This window comes from Platalea leucorodia, assembly GCF_965183815.1.
Source record: "Platalea leucorodia genome assembly, chromosome: 3".
In the NCBI taxonomy this organism is placed as follows: domain Eukaryota; kingdom Metazoa; phylum Chordata; class Aves; order Pelecaniformes; family Threskiornithidae; genus Platalea; species Platalea leucorodia.
The window spans coordinates 117,312,192-117,336,037 of record NC_138825.1 but is presented as its reverse complement, the minus strand read 5'-3'; the positions used below and the strand labels follow the sequence as shown (position 1 = coordinate 117,336,037).

Genomic DNA, 23,846 nt, shown 5'->3' with positions numbered 1-23,846 from the left:
AGGTACCATGTGTGCCTTCCCAAAAATGCCCTTTCACACTACAAGTTGGAAAGGTACCTCAGTAGGGACTGAAGGGTAGTTCAGATTTCATGGTCTATTTTGAAACAATTGGCTAACTTCAAGACTACTAACAAGGGTATAAGTCAGTATTACTTGTGAAGTGGAAATCTGCCCACTAAGCCAAGGCCCACCCAATTCTAAAGTTTCTATAAGTCTGAGTGGGTGTTCACTTTACTTGCTTCGTTATATTCTTCTAATGACATTTCTTTTCCTGGTACCCTTCATATAAAATAAAAATGAGGAGGAGAATGGTTTTATTTATTGGATGATAAAGCTATCTAACTCCTCCAACCATAATGAGGTCAATATAAATAACAAGACAACACTGTTGTTTTCTTTGGCTCCAGGGTGTATCCATAGTTCTAGTACACCTACTGTTTTGCTGTTGCTTATTTTCCTTATGGCTCTTACTGACAGAACTGCTTCCTTGTAGGAGGACTGACAAATGGTAGTGGTCGCTATATTTCTGCAGCACCTGGAGCTGAAGCAAAGTATCGCAGTGCGGCAAGTACCTCCAGTCTTTTTAGCTCCACCAGTCAGCTCTTCCCTCCTTCGCGCCTTCGTTACAGTAGGTCTGATATTATGCCTTCTGGACGTAGTCGATTGCTGGAAGATTTCAGAAACAATCGTTTCCCTAATCTTCAACTAAGAGACCTTGTTGGACATATTGTTGAATTTTCCCAAGACCAGCATGGTTCTAGGTAATTACTATAGTAAAGTTAATAACTTAATATTTTACTGCTTTGGTATTGTTATATTAACATCAAATATTTGAATGAGCTGCTAGTCGTCTTAATACAACTCATGGCATTAATTGGAGCACATGCTCTTACACTGACCTTTTTCTTCTCTAGGAAATTTCATTATAAAAATAGTATAAATTTAGCTGCTTGTAGAAGTTTGCAGTGTAGAAATAGCCTTATAACTAGACTTGTAAACTCTAGGTATCAAAAAGGTGTTGATTAAGAAAACAAAATATCTGGCATCTGGAATGTAAAACCATTTTTCAGCAATACATCATCAGGTACTTAGTTATTGTTATTCTTTTCATCTTTAATCCTTTTCAAATGAAAGCTTTTAAGTATCATTTTCCTAAAATGTATCCTTTTATATGCAAAGGCACTACTTTCATTTTAATAAGTTTTATAAATGTTGAATACTTGCTTGAGAATTTTGAGGTGTCTCATTGAAACAGCATTTGAGAGGTTTTCCTGTTGTTTATGTAAAGCATAATGTACCTTTTTTTGCGCTTAGATTTATACAGCAAAAGCTGGAGCGAGCTACTCCAGCTGAGCGCCAGATGGTATTTAATGAGATCCTGCAAGCAGCGTATCAATTGATGACTGATGTGTTTGGAAACTATGTAATACAGAAGTTCTTTGAGGTAAGCGTAACACTTAAGTGTATGAACAGAAATGCGAAAGAAATGCTGTAAAATCTGATTAAATTTAACTGTGTTTTTTCTTAATATCGTAGCAGAATTCTACCACAGAACCAAAGCGTATAACACTTCACACGTGTTTTCTGTTCTGTATCCCCTGCTTTTTTTTTTCTGTAACAGCCACAGTTTCTCTTTACACTGGTGGTGCATATGTTGGTGAACATTGGTGAATGTACAGGCTGCACACTCGGGCTTTGCAAGCCTTTTAGCATAATTTACCGGAGACTTTCAGCAGATGATGGGGAACATAAAGATTTGAAGGATACTTTTTATTGGTTAGTGCATTTTGGTAAAGAGTGGGTCTGGAAAATGCTCTTGTACCCAAATAAATAGCTGTGTGAACTTCATCCAGTACTGTATATGAAGAAACTCATATAAAACGTATTGAGGCAGAGGAATTTTGAGGAAGGGATGTCATAAGATACATCCAATATTGCTAAAACAGCTTTCTTAAAAAAAAAAAATCTTTTAAAAAACAGCTTTTGTTTTTGTTAAAAACTATGGGGTAAAAAAAAAAAGCGCCTTATCAAAGAGTTACAAGATTTGACTTACAGAGAAAAGTAAAGGCAATACTTTTGTACTCAAAGTTATATGTAGGAAAGGTATCTAGCATAGTGTACTTTAAATCAAGGACCTTATCAAAGTATCTGGGTGGATAGAAGGTGAAGCTGGAAAATGTCCAATAAGAAATAAGATAATTGCTGTAAACAGGAATGTAGTTTTTAATGAGTAATCTACGAAACAATGTGCTCACATTTTTTTTTTTTACTTGATATTCTTTTTTTACAAATGAAAATACCTTCTGAAAGGCGTGGCTGACGTGGTATGTAAGATCTTGATCTTGCTTAAGGGTCATCAGTTGCTGTTTTTTTCCATAATGTTAGGTTGGATGGATACACAGATAATCATTGTCAACTGAGTGTTTTCATCTTAATTCTGCGGAAGAGTTCTCAAGAAAAAAGTGCACTAGGCCTTAGGTGTAGTAAGGGACTTAGTTCGTTATTTAAGTAGAAAGGCAAAGTTGTTTGAGCTTTTTTCAGAGTCTTAGGTGACTACAGGTGTGGGGCTTGACAGTTCTCAGCAGTGCTGCATGAATATTGCTGGTGCCACCCAGCTGATTGTCCAGGTGATCACTTCTGTGTGATGTCTTGTACTGTGCCAACTCAGGAGCTTGTGTGGGGATCTGGGAATAAGGTTATTTGTATTATTATGAAGCTTGACTGGCTTCTACTCTGCTCAATGTGGAGCAGTACAGAAGGTTGTAGTAGCACCATGGAGGCAATAATATGGGCAGGAATTAGCTACTGCTGAAAAATGTTGGTTGAATTACACTCTAATACAGTCAGTGTAAAATACCATTTTGATTTTGCTCTGCAAAGCCCAGATATTTCTAGATTTTCCAAAGTGCCCATGGTAAGAATGATCCTTCAAGCCACATGAAGTTACCAAGAGGCTACTTCAGAGGTTGAGATCTTTCCCCCCCGCCCCTCCTGTTACAGATTGCTTACTGTATACGAGATGTAAGATACACTGACCCATGCAAATTTGAGATATCGGAGAAAATCTGATTTTAATTAACATGTTGCAGTAATCTGTAATTAATTTGCGTGGTATAATTTGTCTAAGTGGGTTGTTACACTTAAATATCCCTACAGACGGTCAAGTATAAACTACTTCGATCTCTTCTGTTGTCTTTCAAGGTCATGTGTTTGATGGCAGGTATGCGACTGGAATGTGGAATATTACAAAATGTTGCATTTAGAGTATAAAAGCTTCTGGTAAATATACCCACCAAAAATAAAAAGGCAAAAATCATTCAAGGCGCGCAGTAAACCTGTAATACACCATGAAAGTACTTACTCGGACATGTAATTTCCAGCATGCTGTAATAGGTCTTCATTTCTTAACAGCGTATTTATTTTCTTCTAGTTTGGAAGCCTGGATCAAAAGTTAGCCCTAGCAACACGCATACGTGGTCATGTTCTGCCATTAGCCCTACAGATGTATGGTTGTCGTGTTATTCAGAAAGCACTTGAGTCGATCTCACCTGACCAGCAGGTAATTGTAAGTTAGAGCAATACTTTTTTATTTTATTTCTTTTTATTGCATCCATGTTTTTACTTGCTTCAATTGTTGATCGTTCCTTTCATTATGAAATGCCCTGGGGACTAAAATAGTTGTTTAAATTAAATTGCTGAGGTACACAAGTAAACCACCAGTGAATATGAAGATTGGACAGTTAGGATGAAATGGAATACTCCTTTCAGGGGGGAAAAAAATCATTGTAAAGACAAGAATAATCTTTTTTTTCCAGAATGAAATGGTGAAAGAGTTGGATGGTCATGTTCTGAAATGTGTGAAAGATCAAAATGGAAACCATGTTGTACAAAAATGTATTGAGTGTGTTCAACCCCAGTCGCTCCAGTTCATCATTGACGCGTTCAAAGGACAGGTAGTGTCAACAGTTCATTTCCTCTTCTGTAGGGTTGCTTTGATTTGCAGATCTTTTTCCATCATTTGCGTATACAAGATAGTGTTTGATGCTTTGCAGTCAGCTTGTTTTAAGTAGGATAAAAAAGGGATGATAAAATGGAAAAGCTGTTGAAGAGACAGTTAACGTGCTGTAAAAAGATGTACCTGTTGGAGATGAGGCTCTAGAAAGACCTGTTTGGATGTATTATAAATACCAATAGAGGTATTTGGCTTAAGGCCAGGCTTTCTGTTGAGATATGCCATTTCAAATTTCCTTTATAACTTTTAACATTGCCATTTTTGATGTAATAATAAAGTATCTGATTTCTAGCATATATTTTTCATTAAAATTTTGGTTTTCTTCTGTTGCTTATGTTGCAAGTCTGTCTTTCAGTGTTTCCCAATTAATGTCTATCATTAAGGAAATACTTTGAAGAAATACACTAATCTGTTCCTTATATATGGGCTAGTGTTAAGTGAAGGGGGGTGGTATTTGTTTATTTAAGGTTGGGGTTTTTGGTTTATTTCCAAAAAAGTTATTAATATAAGATTGATATTGTGCTGCAGGCTAGAGAATATGCTGCAGCTAAATAAGATTTTAATACTCTGAGACAAACGTGTACTTTTGTAGTCTTGAGAAGAATTGTAAAGATCTTACAAACTTGGCTGTGTTACTAAATTTTACTTTAATGGATGGCCAAATGTATTTCCTAACAAAATCTACAATATCCTTCTCTCACATTTTACACAACAGCAATACCTGAATTATTGTTGTACGTAAGTAGTAAACGGCATACCAATGCTTCTAGAGTCGGGTCTTTTTACATCAAAAAGTGTGTATGGGGTAGATGAGATGCAGTTTCTAAACTGTAAATAGAGCCCCTCGACTAAAATGTGTCTCTGTTTATTTACTGGACATCTGTCCTCAGCTCCAAGTAATTACATATAAAAAATATTAGCTAATCTGAAGTGGCAAATGAAAAATACCACACTTTAGTCATGTCATGTAACAATACGTATCTTTTTCATCTGCCTGCTTCGTTTGGATCTATGTCTAATCAGACAAGATTCTGTGTTCAGTTCTGACCAACACTGACTCTTAAATCTTCTGAATTAGTCCCTGAAAAACAAATCTGGCTTCTGGAGAAGCAAGCAAAAGGAACAAGCAAGATTTTGACTGTATGTTTTGGATACTTACTTACAAACTTTTTATCTGTAACGGGGAGCCTGTTGTATATGCTGGAATGTGAAATTTGTTGAAATCAGCCACAATAATTGAACTCCTTTTTATAAATGTCAAAGTCTTAAAATTTGAGAATGAAATACGAAGTTAAAAGGAAAGCTTGGAAGGTGAGCAGTGCTTAACTAAGGGTCATACTTCCAGGCTTTCCTTTGCAGCTAAGTAGGCTAGAAACATTGTAATGAAAGCATGGGTTCTTAGCTGTATAATTACTGGAGTCCTTGACACACAAAAACCTGCATTTTCATCTTTTCCTGACTTCTGCTGGAGGTGGAATTCTGATATTGGCAGGCAAAACTTTTTTTTTTTAATAGAAGCAGTTGGCATGTTCAATTCCATTTCAAACGTAGTAATATTGCTATATCTGTAAACTTAAGTTGGTTTAACTTCAGTTTGCAATCCTTTTTTAAGGTATTTGTACTTTCAACTCATCCCTATGGTTGTAGAGTAATTCAGCGTATTCTGGAACACTGTACTGCTGAGCAGACTTTGCCAATCTTAGAAGAACTGCATCAACACACAGAACAGCTAGTGCAGGTTAGTGAGTATATTCGTTTTAATGTGCTTTAGAGCTGCTTTTGTTTTCATAATTTATTCCTATTTCTTAGTTTAAGAAATAGCTTAAATGCATTTGCCTCTTTTTAGTTTTGTAGACATTGATTTTTTTGTTTTTCTTTCCTTCTATAGTTTTAATGAAAATGAATTTGGAAGTTGGGAGGCAAAGAAGAGATAAAAAGCCTTTTTCTTGCATTTTTGACTGTAGCTTTGACTATACATTGTAAATGCACAGAATTAGTATATTTTTTTTTACGTTGCAAAGATTGCCTTTTTGTGGTTTGTCTTGATTCACTCAGGTGTCCTTCAGATAACTTCTAATAATGTCTAAACACAAATATATTGTCAAAAATATACATGTTGCATATTCTTACACAAAAAGGGCATCTTTTCTAAAAGAAGGCAAAAGACCTTATACAACATGATTTCCTCTGTTGGTCTCAGATGAACAAAATGGCTTTGAAATTGAAGCAGTTTAAAATACTGGAAGGGACTCAGTGTTCAGTAGGAATTTCCACACATAAAAAGGCAAGAATTGCCTTTTGCTACATATTCACAGTCTAGTTTATTTCTCAGTGCTTTCTTGTATATACAAGTCTCTAGTTAAAACATAAACTGTCTCAGGGAACCAAAGTTAACGGCTGTTAAAGAATGATTATCTTAAATTTGAGGACTTCCTTCTTTAAGAGGATAAAAGGTACTCTAGCAAAATGCTGTTTTTACATATTATTTCCATCTTGCATGTAACTTTGTGGTCCATTAAGTATTTCTTGCACCACTTTGTTTCTCTAATGTTGACATTATTGTATTTTTCCTTATATCTGTGCAAATAGTAATTTGAAAGTTTAAACAAATGTATAAAAGCTGTATGGATTACTTGGTATGAACACAAAAGAAAATTGAAGTCATCTTATTTTCAGGATCAATATGGAAATTACGTTATTCAACATGTACTGGAGCACGGTCGTCCTGAAGACAAGAGTAAAATAGTTTCAGAAATAAGAGGAAAAGTTCTAGCTCTGAGTCAGCACAAATTTGCCAGGTATTGCACAGCCTTCTTATATTAAAGGTTCACTAACCTTTCAAAGTTGTAATATGGGATTTATTTTTTGTGTTACAAAAAGGATAGGATAGGGGTTTTTCTGTTGCGTAACCTGGCTCCTGAAATTTCATATTTTTATAGAGATGAATGGCAGCGGTATTTTATACAAGATTTGGGGAAGGGAAAGGGGAAATGCTGTTCTGTAGCAAAACAAGGAAGATCCCACAGGTTTATGGGATGTTTTTTGTTCACCTTGTACAAGTGCAGGGAATGGGTTCCAAGTCTCCATGTGAGGATCGCCCGAGCCAGGTGGAAAACTCTCTTAGAATTTGCTTGATACGCTGATGGTGATAAGCTGGGACTTCCTGGCTGTCCACCAGTCCAGCCGAGCAATTTACAAGTATAAAAAGGCTAGCCTTAAAAAGTGGTCGTTCAGCCTGATGAGGATTTTATGCATTAGGAAGTCTCAAAGACTATTGCAGGAGTCCTGAACTGCTCTAAAATTAGAACCTAAAACTCACCTTTCAGTGCTTTTTGCTGAATTATAGATTATGTGCCTTTTGTTAAGGAAAACACACCTCAGAATTCATCCTGGATGATTTAGTGAGACTAATCTTGTTGTCAACATTAAGTAGCACTGTAACATTATGGCGGCATTTGTTGTAAAAATTGATTGTATGCAAACTAGCAAGTTTATCTGGATTTTGTTTTTCTTTACCTAAATAGAACTGTTCATAATCCTCTTCTTGGAACTTGCTTAATTTCTAAAGCACAAACTTAGGACCAGAATCACTTTGCTGTCTTATAAGCATTGATGACCTTTCCAGCTTCTGAGATATCTGGAAGGTCAGAGACTTCTTCTACAAAAAGAAATATTTGACAGTATCTCTGATCTAGGCATGCTCCTAAAAAGTGCCTTTATTCAAAAAGCAGGAAGCCTCATATCTGGCTCTCTCTGTTGTGTCTTAAAAGGGCCCACAACCAAAATAGATGTACTAGAATACATCTGCAACCTGAGGTCCAGTATATCTACTGTAGGTCCAGTGGAAAACAAGCTAATAAGTATCACAATTTCTTTTTTTTTTTTTACATGAGTAGGAGTGTATAATTCTTTAACTTCCTCAATCATTACAGACTAAAGATTTGGAAATCAGGACTCAATGCGTTTACAGCGCGCTCTTTAGTGGCGTTAAGACACTTGAACTGTTCCGATAAATTTAAAATTGCTACTTAAAAGAATGTTACATCTTAAGTCACAGAATGCGTTTGTCTTATTTTTCAGCAATGTGGTAGAAAAATGTGTAACTCATGCTTCTCGTGCTGAAAGAGCTTTACTTATCGATGAGGTCTGTTGCCAGAATGATGGTCCTCACAGTGCCTTATACACCATGATGAAGGACCAGTATGCCAACTATGTTGTTCAGAAGATGATTGATATGGCTGAACCTGCTCAGCGGAAGATAATAATGCACAAGGTATATTTGTATATAGTTTCACTGGTTCAGAAAATATTATCTATACTAATTTTTCTGCTAGAATACCTTTCCCTCTAGATGTAGAACTCACTAGTTCTGTAATCTAGAACTTGGTGTATAAACATTAGATTCAGTGGAGCTTGATAAAGCAGAATATATTCAGCACTGAGCTAAAAATGTAAATCTACAGAAAAGTTTCAAAAGTTGGATTTCATATCCTCTCTTCGTGCCAGCTTTTCTGTGTAAAAATGTAGTATCTGTCATCTTTATTAATATAACAGAAGAAATACAGGTTTCTCTCTGTGTTTGCTGATTGCTGGTATAAATCCATTCTGCAGTTACCCCAAAAGAAATTCCCACGCTTTCTAACGTTACGGGCACATTTTCTACTTAAGAATATCCAGACATGGAGAAAAGTGCTGTTGCCGTAATTGCCCTAGACTGTTTAACACAGGGCCCGGTATATTCCTGCAGGAGCTCTGCTTCCCCCAGTCACCAACAGGGCATTCCCACAAAAGGGCTACCTCCCTTTTCCTGTGACAGGTATGTCAGTTGTTTGGTGAGTCAAAATCCCCGATTCTCCATCTTTCCAGAAACTTCCAAAATTTTGAAATACAGGCTTCTGACTTTTTTCTTTTACATAGTATTTTTAGAGTGTAGTAACCTCTACTTAAAATTTTTGAGGAGGGGGAAAAAAAATAACGGGTTTCTTCTTACAGATTCGACCCCACATCACAACTCTGCGTAAATATACCTATGGCAAACACATTCTGGCCAAGTTGGAAAAGTATTACCTGAAGAACAGTGCTGATCTGGGGCCAATTGGTGGACCGCCAAATGGGATGCTGTAAAAGACAAAAAATGGAAGAAAAATTGAATTGTGAATGATCAAAACATACAACTTAACTATAAATGTTCTGATTTTTTTAAATCTATTTATTGACTTTGTTCATCCATTTGTAAAATTTTTATTCTTGTGTATATTTTTGGGGAGTGAACTATGAAAAAAAAAAAAAAAAAAAGAAAAAATATCTCCAGCCCTGATCCGGAGACCTATCAGATTGGATGGCTGGCAAAGCACAGAATGCCTGTATATGATGTAATTGTATCAAAATAGCTGTCACATATTTTGTAAATTTTTACCTTGTAAAGTCACTGAAATAGTTTTTAAAGGGAAAAAGTACAGTATTCTTTTAATACACTGGCTTGCAATCTGGTAGGTCTACCCAGCATCATAGCACAACAGGTTTATAGAGTTGTATATAGAATTAACCCTTATTTTTCCCTTTTGTGTGAAGTCTTTTATACCAGATTAAAATTGATCAGCTGCATAAACATTATTTAACACGTTGAAAAGTTAAGTTGTATTTTGGTGGTTCACAACATACTATCCAAATAATAAACAGGGCACAGCAAATTAAAGTAGGGAATAACAAAACAATGGAAACTTCAAAAGACTAGCTTTCATCACTTGCTGTGGATACAGTTTTTTTTAAAATGGTGCCCTAAGGTTTCCTCTAGCGATGTATTAAAAATGAAAGTGCTGTATATACTTATATATTTAATTGTTGTACAAGGTAGAGGGATTAAAATGATGGTGGTACTTCCACTCAGTAAAGTACACTGTTGGAAAAGGAGTGAACCCTGTATTAACTTTACAGTCAGTTTTACAACGCAGGAAGAGTAGAGATTTGTATTTTTTTATTTTGCATATAGACTTGTAAGGATTTGAAAGTGTTGAGCATTTATTTTGCTTTCTCACTGTAGATGCAAAAAAATAGGTATTGATGAAGAGAAAAGGGGCCACTGAAAAGTAAACTTGATAGCTCAACATTTAAGCATGATTGATTAAATATTCAGATAGCTTTTTTGCTTCCTATAAATATATGCATTGTATACGTGTAGTTAATAGGTGTAAGTTTACAGTTTGAAAACAAATCTCTCGTTTTGATGTTTATTACAAGCCTTGCTAATTTAGTAGTGATGCTTACCTTGGTTGTACAGATGTACATTTGTAAACCTTCATGCTGTAAATGTAATTTGTTTTACCCCTTTTTGGGACAAAAATTTGCATTTTAGTGTATATTCATATCCCCATTCCCTTTTCTCCCCCTGGCATATAGTGTTGTATAATGTAAATTTATTTCAGCAAATCAAGAGTGATTTTTTTAAATTCTATCTTTATATGTTTTCAGAAATATGAACAGGCTTTCTTTTTATCTATTGTGAGAAACATTATGTTTTGTTTATAACATAGCTGTTGATTCTGTTAATATGGACACTTTGGGAAATCAATCTGTTCAAATTTTAAGTCGGGATAATAAGCATAGTAAGAAATGGACTGAAATATTTGGTTATCACAGAAACCAATGCTTCTTCCATCTTAATAAATGTGGCATGATTTTTTTTGTACAGAAGAGTACTGTATTTTTGAATAGCCTTCTCCCAGCATAAAGCAAATATGTATGATACTGTCAATTTTTTTCTCTGGACATATGACATTGTAACAGTAACATAAAGATGATGTACATTTACAAGCGGCCTTATGTACATTTCCCAATGATCTTTTTAAGGCAGAATTGTGACCATATATGTATAATTAAAATCCTTTTTAATCCTTTGCCTATGGAAATATTTTGGAAAAAGCTTACTTTGTATATTCAGTTTCTGAAAGATAAAGAAAGTGCTTTGTATGTTGTTGAAGTAAGTATTTTGTGTAAAACATTGGTTTGAATGGCTTAACCTAAAGTTTTGATCAACAGGATAGTTTGGAAGCAATGTCTTGAGCATTGATCAAATAAAAGGTTGTTACGGTAGGGGTCTGATCGTGAGGAAAGTAAATGGTAGTGGTATAAACTTGTGTAAGGAATTCTGTTGTATTACTGTTTATATCAGGTTTACATAAATCTTATTAAAGCATACATCTGAGGCGCTACTTCTTTTAATGGTAGCGTTAACTCATTAATAGGCAAATGGGAAAGTTTGTTCTGGCCTACTTCCAGTTTCTGAATCTGTCATTTAGTGCCTGCATTAAGTGATGTAGTAGGCCTAATTACTTTTAGTAAGCACAGTTCTAATTGCCAAGTAGTTTTTGCGTGGCAGTTCACAAAATTCCTCTCGAGAGGTGCAAGCCCTGTCACGGGAGCCAGAGCTTTCCTGTAGTCACACAAAGGATGACTTTTGAGCCACTCCTTGGACACGTTAATTCTCCTCAGTGACTATTTTTACCCTGTGTACAAACGCTGTGTGTTATAACCCATACAGCCGACATTCTCGCCAACATGTAAGACAGTAAGGTAGGCTTTTGGCGATGTCCAGGCAGAAACTGATAATGTCCCAGTACTTTGTCCCTGTAGCACTCATGCCATGGTTGAATTTAAACAGTCCCGTAACTGTCATCCTTAGCGCTTTCAGTATCTTGAACGTAATCTTCCACTTGCTCTCCTAAAATCATTTTGCACAAATTCTATCCAGGAACATGAAAATCACTGGTTTTTCCTTTCAACTATTTTAGGCTTTGGGTAGAACCACTAGACTTTTCGCTCAAGTATCGCTTTTTGATATAGATTGTTTATGGACCAGTTTGATTAGGTTTGACTCCAGGTGGCTCATATTGAATAATGTAATGTTCACATGTATATACTGTAAAAATCAAAATGAAAATGTGTGAATAACACTGTGTGAAATACGTCTGGTCTTGTGTTTTTCCTGTAGGAAACCAGCCATTCTTTATATTCTCAGTTACGTGACTTGTCTGCTATCTGTGGAGCTCAGCTGTGAGAAGGCACTCACTTCGGGTGATCTGATGGGAATCAGTCAGTTATTGAAGAACCCTGGATTAGATCATTAAGTTTCCAGAGGCCAGTTCTGAGCAGCTAAACCTCTATATTGTCTTACAAAAAATCTTTACCGATGTATAGTTAAGGCTACAGCCTGATGACAGTTCCTTTGTACACCGCTGGATCCAGGATGATCGCTTGAGAGGGCTCGGACTGTCAGCCAGCTGTGGCATCACTGGATCCACACTCGTTTCTGTTACTGCCCAGGTTTTTTTTAAGGGACCATTTTTGGCTTAACTGAAGTGGTCTGGCTAACTGCAGGGGCGTGGGTCTGCTTTTTGGTGTTAAAATAACTTGCCTAAGTGGCCCCTTATGGGCAGAACAGCCATAATAGTATTACCTCCATTGCTGACTGCTAGATCCACTGATACTTTTTCATCAGAGTATGGGGAAGACTGAGGTTTCTAGGGGCATAATGCTAGATGTTTTAGAGTGCTGACGGAGATTCAGAAATCAATTTAGTCATTCTCCTTCCCTCTGCTCTAAGGAACGGGCATTTGAAGAGATGCTCGGTATCAGTACCGGCTGGGGGATGAAGGGATTGAGTGCAGCCCTGCGAAGAAGGACTTGGGGGTACCAGTAGATGAAAAGCTGGACATGAGCCGGCAACGTGCTCTCGTGGCCCAGAGAGCCAACCGTATCCTGGGCTGCATCCAAAGAAGCGTGGCCAGCAGGTCGAGGGAGGTGATTCTGCCCCTCTACTCTGCCCTGGTGAGACCCCACCTGGAGTGCTGCATGCAGCTCTGGGGTCCTCAGCACAGGAAGGACGTAGACCTGTTGGAGAGGGTCCAGAGGAGGGCCACAACAATGATCAGAGGGCTGCAACACCTCTGCTATGAGGGGAGGCTGAGAGAGTTGGGGTTGTTCAGCCTGGGGAAGAGAAGGCTGCGGGGTGACCTTATTGCAGCCTTTCAGTACTTAAAGGGGGCTTATAAGAAAGATGGGGACAGACTTTTTAGCAGGGCCAATAGCGATAGGACAAGGGGGAATGGTTTTAAACTAAAGGAGGGGAGATTCAGACTGGATATAAGGAAGACATTTTTTACACTGCGGGTGGTGAAGCACTGGAACGGGTTGCCCAGAGAGGTGGTAGATGCCCCATCCTTGGGAACAGCCAAGGCCAGGCTGGATGGGGCTCTGAGCAACCTGATCTGGTTGTAGATGTCCCTGCCCATGGCAGGGGGATGGACTAGGTGACCTTTAAAGGTCCCTTCCATCCCAAAGCGTTCTGTGATTCTGTGACTCACTGCGTAGTAGCATGGTAATTAGGTTGATCTGTCAGTTTTGTCCTGTGAGAGTGTTTGATGTTCAACACACTAGTAACTAGGCAAATGGGTAAACAGCGAGGTGACAACACCTCCCACCATGTCATTCAGGGAAGTGAAGCTGAGGGAACAATTGCAAAAGCATTTTAAGATCTAGTAATTGGTCGTTAAAATTGCAGATTGCACGTAAGTCATGTGCCTGGGGAGAAAACCCAATGCTAACTACAGACAAGCGACTTGCTGCTCAAGGGTTGCAGTCAGGCAGCCGCAGTGCTCCAGTGCTGAATTTTATACGGAGGGTGGTGGCTGGTCACCGCGTACCCCGAGCGCGGCAGGTCGGTTTGTAGCTTTGTTCCGTGATGACGTCGTTCTGTGCTGCTGCTTGAGGAAGGAAAGGGAAAAACCCCATGCTGTATCTGATCTCAGCTGTCCCAGCCCTCGTCCCCAGCCTGCCGCAGGGTAGGGGCGTCTGTCAGTTTAACACGTCTGCCCGTTTAACACCTGCGATGTCAGGTTCACATCTTACCGAGCTACTGGCAGCGCTTGAAGCGATCCCAGGGTCTCATCAGTCTATGGGCAACACTGATGTTTCCATGAGCGTGTGCTACCAGCAGTGCTGTGCTCTGCCTGAAGAGTTTCCATTTGAAATAGTTCCTGTGATGGGAAACAACGTCAGAAACACCGGCAGGCGCTATCTGCGCCCAAAGATTCTCTGATTCGGGCATCTCTCAGCTTGGGGATGGGGAAATTTGGTTCCTGTCAGGGACAGCATATCCCTCTCAGGGCTCTGCTTGGTTCCTCAAGGGCTGGTGGGGTTTGGGAGAACTTGGCAAATGTAGATCCTACCACCCAGGGAGAGACAATTTGAGTGATGCTGCAGAACCAGCCTGGGGTGTCGGCAGAGCAGCCCAGGATCCCCAGCCCCATCATCAGAAGGGGTTAGAAACCAGCACCGTTATCAGGGAAAGACCAGTCACAGGTCACCTCCTCCCACAGGGAACGGATGGAAGGGTGTCCATCGAGTGTTGGTAGCACTGCAGAGCCAGTACAGCACCTGGGCTTTGCCCGGCTAGTGCAGTGCCCGTGGTAAGGAAAGGAGGCAACTGCTTTATCCAACAGACCGAACCAAAACCCAACTTCACGTGTTAAGTTTCAGAACCCAGAGGCTATCGGGAAGCTACCGCCCTGCACCGGGGGCAGACAGCCAGCAGGGAAGACCAAGCTTACGGGTTTGACCGAACTGCTGGTGTTCCTCGGGGAGGCGGTGCAGGAGTTTCCTCCATTAGCCCTTTGGATGGAGCCTGCTCCTTTTGCCCACTAGCCCTGTGGTTAGGGAACTTGCCCAGCAAAAGAGATGCTTGAATTAGTTTCCTTTATCAGCCTCAGGGTTTTGAACCCACCTCCCTTGCTTCACAGGAGTATGTCCTAACCACAAGGAGCTGGGCGGGTTCACTTTCTACTCCTGAATTTGGGCTGGGCGTTTAGCACAGCTTGAACCATTCGTTGCATCACAGGCGGCACAAGATGGAGCATGATTCCTAAAGCACGCAGGTGGGAGTGGGTAGGTTCTCCTCTCCAGGTCCTTGTCTCCACCTCGATTCTCCCAGACTCACTTAATGCAAAATATATCTTGGGAGCAGCCTTCCCCCATCGTTAACAAACTGGAAACGCTCCAGAGGCTTTTTATGTAGCAGCTGAAATGTGGGAAGACCTATTTTAAAGACCCTCTTAGTTTCATTAGTAAGAACGAACATAGGAGTAAAATGTTCACTCTCTCACTTAGTACTCTGGGCACAAGAGGCCACCTGCCTCCTCCTCCTCTGCTCGCACAGGACCTACCCAGCCCTAAAGTGTCTAGATCTGCAAACAAGTCAGGGGCACGTTGCAGGTGATGTACTAGACCACAGGACAGGGAGAAACCCCTTACTAAGCTGAGCTGAGCAGCCCTAACGAGCTTCATTTGAGCTTAAGACCTGCCTGGAGGGTTCAGATTTCCTGGCAGCCGCGCAGCACCGCAGCCCTTCCCCGGCTCGGCTGCCGGATCTTTTCCCAGCCAAGCCTAAGGGGGGACAGGGAGGCAGGGAGGGAGACGGCCCTTCCCCGGCACAGCGGTGCGCAGGTGGTGGGGGCCGTTCAGGGAACGCAGCCTGCTTGGCTGCTGGTCACGAGGCAGGTTCACACGCTACGGTTTCACAAATGCTGGCTTCGGTTGCCGGCTACAGATTGTATACCACGGGGCTGCCGTGGTCCTCGGCCACTGCAGAGGAATGTCACCGGTGGGGACGAGTGAGGAATTGGCCCAGCCTGTTGAGGTCCCTGTCCTTACAGGTCAAGTTCGCTGTGCCCTCTCAGGCTGCAAGACCACCATCTGCTCCTGTCAAAGGGCTTTTCACAGTGTTAGGGAAGCAGAGCCGTTTCAGGTGTTGCTTAAAGTAGGTCCCAAAATAAAGTAAGATCCCCAAAGATGTACAACTGCTTACTGAGGGCCAGTGGAAACTGCAAGAAGGGGGAGTGTTATGGCAAGGGCAACGCACAGGAAGGCGGTGGCAGAAAGCACCAGCCGGCCTGGCCAGCGAGGGGGGTGATGGCAGAAAGCACATTCACAGCTATATTCTCTTCTCCCATGAGTGCAAATATAGGCACCCTATTCCTTGTCTGCCTCAGGAGAACCAGAAGTTAGAGGTTCCCTGGTGGGAATGAAGACCTCTCTTTCCTCCCCTATATAATCCTTCTCTCCCTTTCTCTAAGAGAGCTGAAACACAGCATCGGAAAGTATTTGCAATCCTCCCCGCTCCCAGGATCAATCCAGGAGGAGAGGTTTCAGGAGACCATCTGCTCATACAAACTAGGATCTTGGGGAAGGATTCAGCTCAGTTGCTTCTCCACTGGGCTCAGGTCTGGTGGGTCTGCCTCAGGGCTGTTCCCCGCTCCGCACCTTTCTGTATGAACTGCCTTCCAGAGGCTGCTAAAGCAATCAGAGCGTTCGCCCGTTAAGCAAGGATTACAGAGGGCTGAAGCTGGGCCGAAGAGCTGTGGATGGACAAACTCCGTGCAAGCCACAGCGCCAATTCCAACCCCCTGCATGGAGGGATGGTTTGAAAGGAGCAGAGTTTACCCCTGTCAGAGCTCCGGGCTATACACTGATCGCATTCAACTGTGTCATTTGGCTCTTAAAAAGCCTTTTTGTTTGAAAACTGACTATCTTAAGTGCTCCAAAATTCACATGATGTCTCCTATTTCCTTGAAATGTCATGTGTCTCATGAGAACCAAGGGTTTGATTATTCATCCCAGTTTTGGAGTCATACGAGCTCGCATCCTGCTGGGAAAGGGGCTCTCATCCAACCCTATCCTGTGTGCCAGCCACCCCCTCCACACGTGGGGAACCAAAAGCCCAGAGATCCGATCAGGGCATTAAAGGTCACCCGCTCTGCCCTTCTGCGAAGTGCTGCACGGCTCTCACGATCCGCTTCGAGAAGGGATACTCACACAAGGGTCACGCAGCTACACTCCATCAGCAAGGCTATGGGGGAGACACCATCCCAGTCTGAAACCACTTCTGTTTAGGTGTAGACCCTTCCATGCAGACACATACCCTGGGAACAGATCCTGTTGCTTACCTGGGTATCTGCTGCCATTTGAGAGACCCTTGAGCATCCAAGACACCTGGACAGGGCAGGTGACCATCCCTAGGAGCTTGCCTCAGCCTAGCCTCTAGCTTCCACTCCAGAAGGACATCTAAGGCGGCACTGGACACCTTCATATAGACCATGTGTCTCTTCACCTAGAAGGTACCAGAAACCAATAAGCGACTTTTTATAAATCCGTGATTAAAAGGGGGCGGGAAGGAATAGAAGGCAGGAACAGGCCCAAAGGGTTTGTTGGGGGTGGGAGTGAGAACAGCTTTATATCGCAGAATAGAATGGGATGAGAGATGGAGAAACGAAGCATACACATCCCCCCACACACGCTTAAAGCTACTGTAACCAACAGGTAATAAACACCCATAATGATTTTTTTGATTATAAATACTGGGAAAAGGGGAGGGGAAAGGGGGAAGGAGCACCTTGGGAACCCCATGGTATCTTTAAAAAATAGTAATAATAAAAAGACACCATTATGCACAGCAAAACCTTCATTCCAGACTTCCCTGTGAAGTATACCTAACTTCACAATCACCTAAAAAGAAATCAAACTTCAGAAAGGAAACAAAAAAAAGGAAAAAAATAAGCAACTAGAATATCTGCGTTCAACATGCCAGAATTAGTGCTGCTCAGAGTGGGGCAGGCAGCATGCACACATGCCAAACAAAGCTTATACCCATGGTAAAACCCCAGCTCGCTCTCCTCCATAGACACGTAGGTCAGCACTGCAGAAACCCACCCCACGGCCCAACGGGGTTCCAGCCCTTGCTTGCCTCCTTTCTTCCAGTTCCTCACCCGTGTATGTCCCCTCCTGTGCCCCCCTGCTCTCCTCCCTCTGGCCGTGCTCCCTGCCTCCCACCTGGGCAGATGTTCCCATGGTGGTGGTTAGTCACCAGTCATGCCTGCTGACGGGCAGATGGCTCAAGCACACCTTGGTCTCTGCTCCAGCCTTGCACCAGCTCCATCCTTGTGGCACAGGAGCACGAACATACCTGGGGTAGGGGTTACACCAACCCTGCTCCCAGGTGGGGTGACAACAGGAGCTGGGCAAAGGCGTTCTCCTAATGAACGCGTGAGAAGGTCCAGGATGAAGGATGAGACAGGATGGGTGGGGAATCAATGGGTGACTCAACACTATGACAGCAAGGGCTGAGAGACACTTGTACCGCCTGGAGCGATACGGCAGTGGAGTGACTGCACACAGCCCTGAGCCAGCCAGTATCTGCGGAAATGGGTAAGTGACCCCGAAACGCTAAATGAAGGATGATAATTACAGCAAGATGCATCCTTTTGGTTAATCAGGAAGAAAACCTGTATATTATATCATATCAAATTCGTGGCATAGTCACAATTGATAGCAAGAGTAAACGATAAAACCTGAAGTTAGCCCAAGAGCAGCATTCCTCAGAGACTCCCAGCAAGCATGGGGTCCAGACCACATCAGCTTGATGAAAAAAAAAACCAAAACCCAACAGTATTTTTCCCGATGCTGCAAATGTTGTCTGTTCTAACAGTTACTAAAATGGAACTAAAACCTCTGATGCAGCCTAACCCTGCTCTCATGACTGCTCTGCTACAGCATCTGCTTCTTCCAAGACCACAGCTTTTTTGCATACGTAGGAGTATTAAACCTGATCTGGCAGAATTCCTGGAGCTATATGCGCTTACTCAAATTCTCCGTGTAGCAGAAACACCTAACCCAAGTCACTTGGCTGTTTACAAGTGACAGTGTTGAAGCATACTGTGAACATGTTTCATGTGGACTGAATACTTCTATATTTTGGTTAAAACTCTTTAGTTTTCTCCTTCATTTGGAACTTTTTAACCAGCAGTACAGCACTGGTTTATGCAAAAACCGATAGCTAACCTCAAGAGTACATTGTATATTTGGTACAGTCAGAGAGAAACAGGCACTACATCCCACAAGGAGAACTTTTATTAAAGTTTTATGCGAGTTATCCAAGCATTCAGGAGCCTCTGTCACAAACGAGGACAGTAAAGGAATACACAGAAAAAATACAGGAGCCCTTTGATAAGAGATTATACCTCATTTGACCTGGAGTCCCCACCTCTCCCAGGCAAATAATGGGTCTCTGTGGCATTGCCAGAAACAGCTGTAGGATTAAAACTATACATATTTTTATTCTCACGGCAGCCACTGAGGCACTAAAGAGGTGCTAAGTATCACAGCCCCTATTTTGCAGAATGGCAGGCAGCTATGAAGGGTCCAACTTCTCTTCCACAGTCAGAGGGTTTGCAGCTCAGGCATCCAATCTGCGAATCTTAGTGTGAAGAAAGCTCCCGTCCCTCGTGGGACCACAGGATCAATGGAAACCTCCCTGGAAGAGCCAGGCTGGCTGCCAGAGGGAAAGTCAGCAGGTACCAAGCAGGGGATGCCGTGGAAATAGGTGGGTTCTGTCCTCCTTGTGCCTCTTCCCTCTTCTCCAAAGCTCCCAGCAGCAGCAGCCGCCTGTCTGTATGCTCCTGGGAATCGTGATACCCTTCCCTCTGTGCTCATTTTCACAACAGGGCAAATCCCATTCTGTGCTCAAATTATTTAGGGTCACAGAAGTTGAGGGATCACGCACTGCAAACCAGTGCTAGTCACTGCAAGTGAGCTGTCTTGAGTTAACCACATGGGTAAGTGAATCACAGAAATGCAGCGGAGTCTCTCCTTGGGCAAGGAAAAAACAAAATAAAAAGCGGTTATTCAGGTGAGTGCTTTGAGAAATACCTGCGTAGTCCACAAGCCCTGAGACTGGTGGGCCAAAATTGTTGAACAGTGAAAGCACCAGCCAGTATTACAGCAAAAGACCTGATTAGGAGAGAGCGAGTCAGTCCTTTCTTGTGGGCAACATCCATGTAACTTCAACCAAACCCCATGGAGGCTAACAAGAAACCCCTCTGTAGATTTTGATGCACCAGCCCCCAAAATCCACTTCTGAGGCTCCCTGTAATGAGCGTGCAGGATCCTACAAGGCCCTCACATGCAGCAATCAAAGAAATGCACTGTTTTTATTACAGCTGTTTATGAAAACTGTCACAAAAGCGGCATGCCACTGCCAGCTGGGCTTTTGCCAAAGGAAGCTGTGCTAAACTAGGTTGAGAAATATTTGGTTAGTAGCACAGACACATTTATATATAGTTTTCGGTGTCGGCCCAGAAGTTCTCATTAGCAGGACACAGGGAAAGGGGGTGGAGGAGAAGAAAAAAAGCCACCAAATTCTTGGGAGAGGCAGCCAAGTTGATTCAGTTGGTATCTATAAAGCCAACACTGCAGCTACACTGACACTTGGACCATTAAATATTGCATTGTTTAAGCTGAAAAAAACCCTCAAAGTTTTTGCAAGAAGGCTTATTCTTGTCCAAATACGCAAGGTCATCCCTTCCATCAGAGCATTACATGGGGGGGGGGGGGGGAGAAAGGAGATCAGAGCAGACATCCCCTCAGGCTAACTTCACCCTCCGCCCTTGGGGTGGGCCGGAGGGCAGCCTCCTTTGGTCTCTCGCTTCCTGGGAGTAAAAGCCAGGAGGCAGATGGAGTTGCTCAGAGATGTCTGACTCACTGCAAAGGCGGCCGGACAGAACAAGCAAAATCAGATATCACTGTGCAAGCATACTGGGTGGGTTCAGGTGATCCTGCTATAAATCACAGTCGGCATTTGAAAGGGTCAGAATCAATTATTTCTACATCAGTGCAAAACGACATCCAAAACAAACTGCACAGGATTCGCCACGGCATGGGAGGAGGCGGGAAAAGAGTTAAGCGTATTCTGTGCCACCACCCTGAACAAAGAGTGACGGTCTTGGGAATCGGGGACCGCAGTGTCTGGGCTCCCAGAAGATGAGCCAGCACGGCGACTGGATACCAAATGTTGCACACTGGCAGACAAGTTTTGGTAACACAAGGTTGAAGGTCCAGGCTGCTTCCTCTGCAGACTTGTTCTTACACTCGGTATTAATTTAAGGAATGGGTGGATTGCTCTTTTGTTACTGCACGGAGTTAGAAAGAGGAGGATGTGGTGTGAGCCATGGGTAATAGAAACACTGGCCAGAGAGACTTTAAAGGGGAAGGAGTAGGGAAGTTCCAGGCTAGCAGGGAATGAAACTTTGCAAACCTTCCTGGTCTCTGCAGTCTCCAAACAGACCACCAGCCACACTGCCCCAACCTCGTCCTGGGTCTCTCAGGGCAAACAATCCTTCCTCTTCCATCCCCAGGTTTTAGGCTGCTGCTGAAGACCTCTCGTTGCCAGCTCACCGTTCTGAGGCACCACCCTCTGGAAAAACCCAGGCGCCGAAGGGAACGTCAGTGACCGTACTTCAAGCCCTGACCAGGCACCATCACCGGTTTCGGGTGCATCTCCTACCTCACTCCAACCAGGTTCCGGGGCAGACTCAATCTGAACGCATTTAACTGAGTGTGTTTATCATCCTGTAACTGTCCCATGCATCTGAAGGGACCTTCTTTCCTCTCTGCCTTGTTCAGCGATCACCACACAGATTCAGGGCTTTCACTCAAAGCCTCCTCTACACGTTACAGCTGAAAGAAGTAGAACTCATGAGGAGCTATGGGTTTCCCATTCTTATAATCCCCCTTTAGTTAACTGAACTACCAAATAGGAGAAGAAAAGAGCTTTCTCTCTGGCACAAAAGCAACAACTGAGAAACAGGCAATCATCAGCAGGGAAGCCAACTATTTGAAACCAACCAAAGATAGCAGCAATTAGCAGTGAGCTGTCAACTCCACGACCCCAGCAGGCAGGCAACTGCCTGTACACTTCAAGCAATCTCAATATTTGCATATACTCTAACCTCCCACCGTGTATTTGGGAATATACTCCCCTTCTCCAGCCCAAGGTGTCAGGCTGTAACATCCTCAAACAAGTTTGCCTACAGGTGAAGTCACCGAGATGTGAGGTGTGAACCTATCCAGCCTGATGCCGCAGGTACGATCCAGACCTTGTGAAGGACCTCGGAACAGAACCAGCTTTTTCTAACCCCACCCCATCTGGTCACAGCCCATCCATAAACCATCTCAGGACACATGGCACCAGACCTCAGAAGAAGAGGCAGTCATCTGCTCCGCAGGCTCCGCCACTGCTGGCGGGCAAATACGAGGTGAGGACACACAGTGACAACACATGGTGACAGCGGCCGCATCCTCACACACTACTGTAGGTAGGTCCCACACCTGGAAAGCCAGGCAGGCAGCTCCCGCTGCTGCGTGATGGTCACATTCACTAGGGGATAAGGAACGATGGCTTCTGCTGCAGAACGCCGTGAAGAATGGTGGCGGTTGCCCAAAAGCCACGGTTGCCATCCCTGCTCCCCCCTTGCCTCTGGTGGTGGCGGAAGCAGCGGGCTGGATTCCTCCCCCGGCTGCGTTTCCCCTCTTGCCATGGCAGGACACAGTTCAAACCAGCCCCTTATCCCCCGGGAGGCTGAGTTCAATTGGGCTACACTGCTGGAAGCCCTTGATCCAGTTCTGGGAAATCCCCACAGCTCCACTGTACTGGGCAGAGGCAACCAACTCCTATCATCCCCTGAGCTCAGGGCTGCCAAGAAACTCCTTTCCATACAAGTCTCATCTGGCTTTTCAGCATGGAGCTCTTTTGACTGAAACCACAATGCTTAGCATGCTTCAGTGATCAAGCAGAGAGCACGGGAATGTCACTGAAAACACTTGGCTTCCAAACGCAGCATTGTTCTTCCCTTACCCCATTCACAGATCCTGACCAGAACATCCCGATCAAGCTCTAAATGTTTTCTAGCAAATCCAGCGAGAAGTACCACAGCACGATTTGATCTACCATCTCCCTGAACGCACACGTGCCCGCACTCGCATGAAACCCATACATCGCGCAACCCCACCGGTGCCTCGCCGCTGCTCCCAGGAGCAGCCCTCGTGGAAATGTTTCCTCCCTCCTCCATGGCTGCAAGGGTCCGGCACCAGGCGCAGCCCTGGCCAAGCCAGCCTCTGCGATACTGAAATCGGCCGAGAAGGGTCACTGTGCCCGGCGTGCGTTTCCCGATTCCCAGTGACGCCATGGCAGCTGGGTGTCAGAAGCTGCCCGCCAAGCCCAGGTGACATTTTTGGCCTCACACTCTGCAGGCCCTAGCACTAAGCATCTCTGTCCCAAGCCCCATCCCAAAAGTCTCATCTCCAATGCCCTGGTTGCATCAGGTTCCAGACGTGGCTCGGAAAGGCCACTCTGCCCCCATCGCTCAGCGGCAGCCTGCCCTTCCACCCGGTAGCTGCTGCTCTGGCATAGCCACCCACCACACACCCTCGTGCCGCCATGGCTTTTATTTTGCATCCTTTCCCCTCCCCACCCCACCTCACCGTTCCGCCCGGCCGCCTCAGGCGCCAGCAGCCATCTTGGCTGTGGGGCCCCATGGGTGCCATCTTCTCCCTATCAGCCTCATCGGGGGGAGAAGAACATGGTGGCCATGGCTCACCTGAGGGAAAGGTGGCGTGATAGGAGTCATTCCTAGGAAGGCTGCATGAGTAATTTAAGAGAGAGGGAAAGAAAGCAAGCTAATTAAAGACACGTGATAAAATCACAACAGTTTTAGCCACATGAATATCCAGTTAGGTCTATTAAGCCTTTGGGCCACAGCTGTGGGAAGGGATCCTGGGTCTGGCAGGGATGGGCCAACACCCACTGAAAACCTCCTGAGTGACCAGAAAGCACTGGTTATGGGTCTTTTTTGGGTAGCCCCCCTCCCTGAGCAGCCCTGGGGCAGCATGGCCCCATGCCAGCAGGCTTGGCCACATCCCTCACCCATCCAGCTGCTCCATGGCCACCCAGTGC

The 23,846-nt window shown here is 43.5% G+C and overlaps 1 protein-coding gene across 11 annotated transcripts in view; it reads left to right on the top strand.

Annotated features, from left to right (window-relative positions):
- PUM2 (pumilio RNA binding family member 2) overlaps positions 1-11,915 on the top strand; it is a 71,353-nt gene extending 59,438 nt beyond the window's left edge. For 5 of the 11 annotated variants that reach the window (XM_082306779.1, XM_082306777.1, XM_082306774.1 and 2 more), the window contains 8 exons: positions 494-761; positions 1,315-1,444; positions 3,431-3,565; positions 3,816-3,953; positions 5,625-5,750; positions 6,689-6,810; positions 8,093-8,285; positions 9,005-11,914. In XM_082306779.1, the coding sequence (XP_082162905.1) occupies positions 494-761; positions 1,315-1,444; positions 3,431-3,565; positions 3,816-3,953; positions 5,625-5,750; positions 6,689-6,810; positions 8,093-8,285; positions 9,005-9,136 (1,244 nt within the window). In that variant the 3' untranslated portion in view covers positions 9,137-11,914. Of the gene's footprint in view, positions 1-493; positions 762-1,314; positions 1,445-3,430; positions 3,566-3,815; positions 3,954-5,624; positions 5,751-6,688; positions 6,811-8,092; positions 8,286-9,004 lie in introns of those variants that run through there. The other 6 variants (XM_082306776.1, XM_082306775.1, XM_082306773.1 and 3 more) reach the window with 5 other exon arrangements.
- The last annotated feature ends 11,931 nt before the right edge of the window (positions 11,916-23,846 follow it).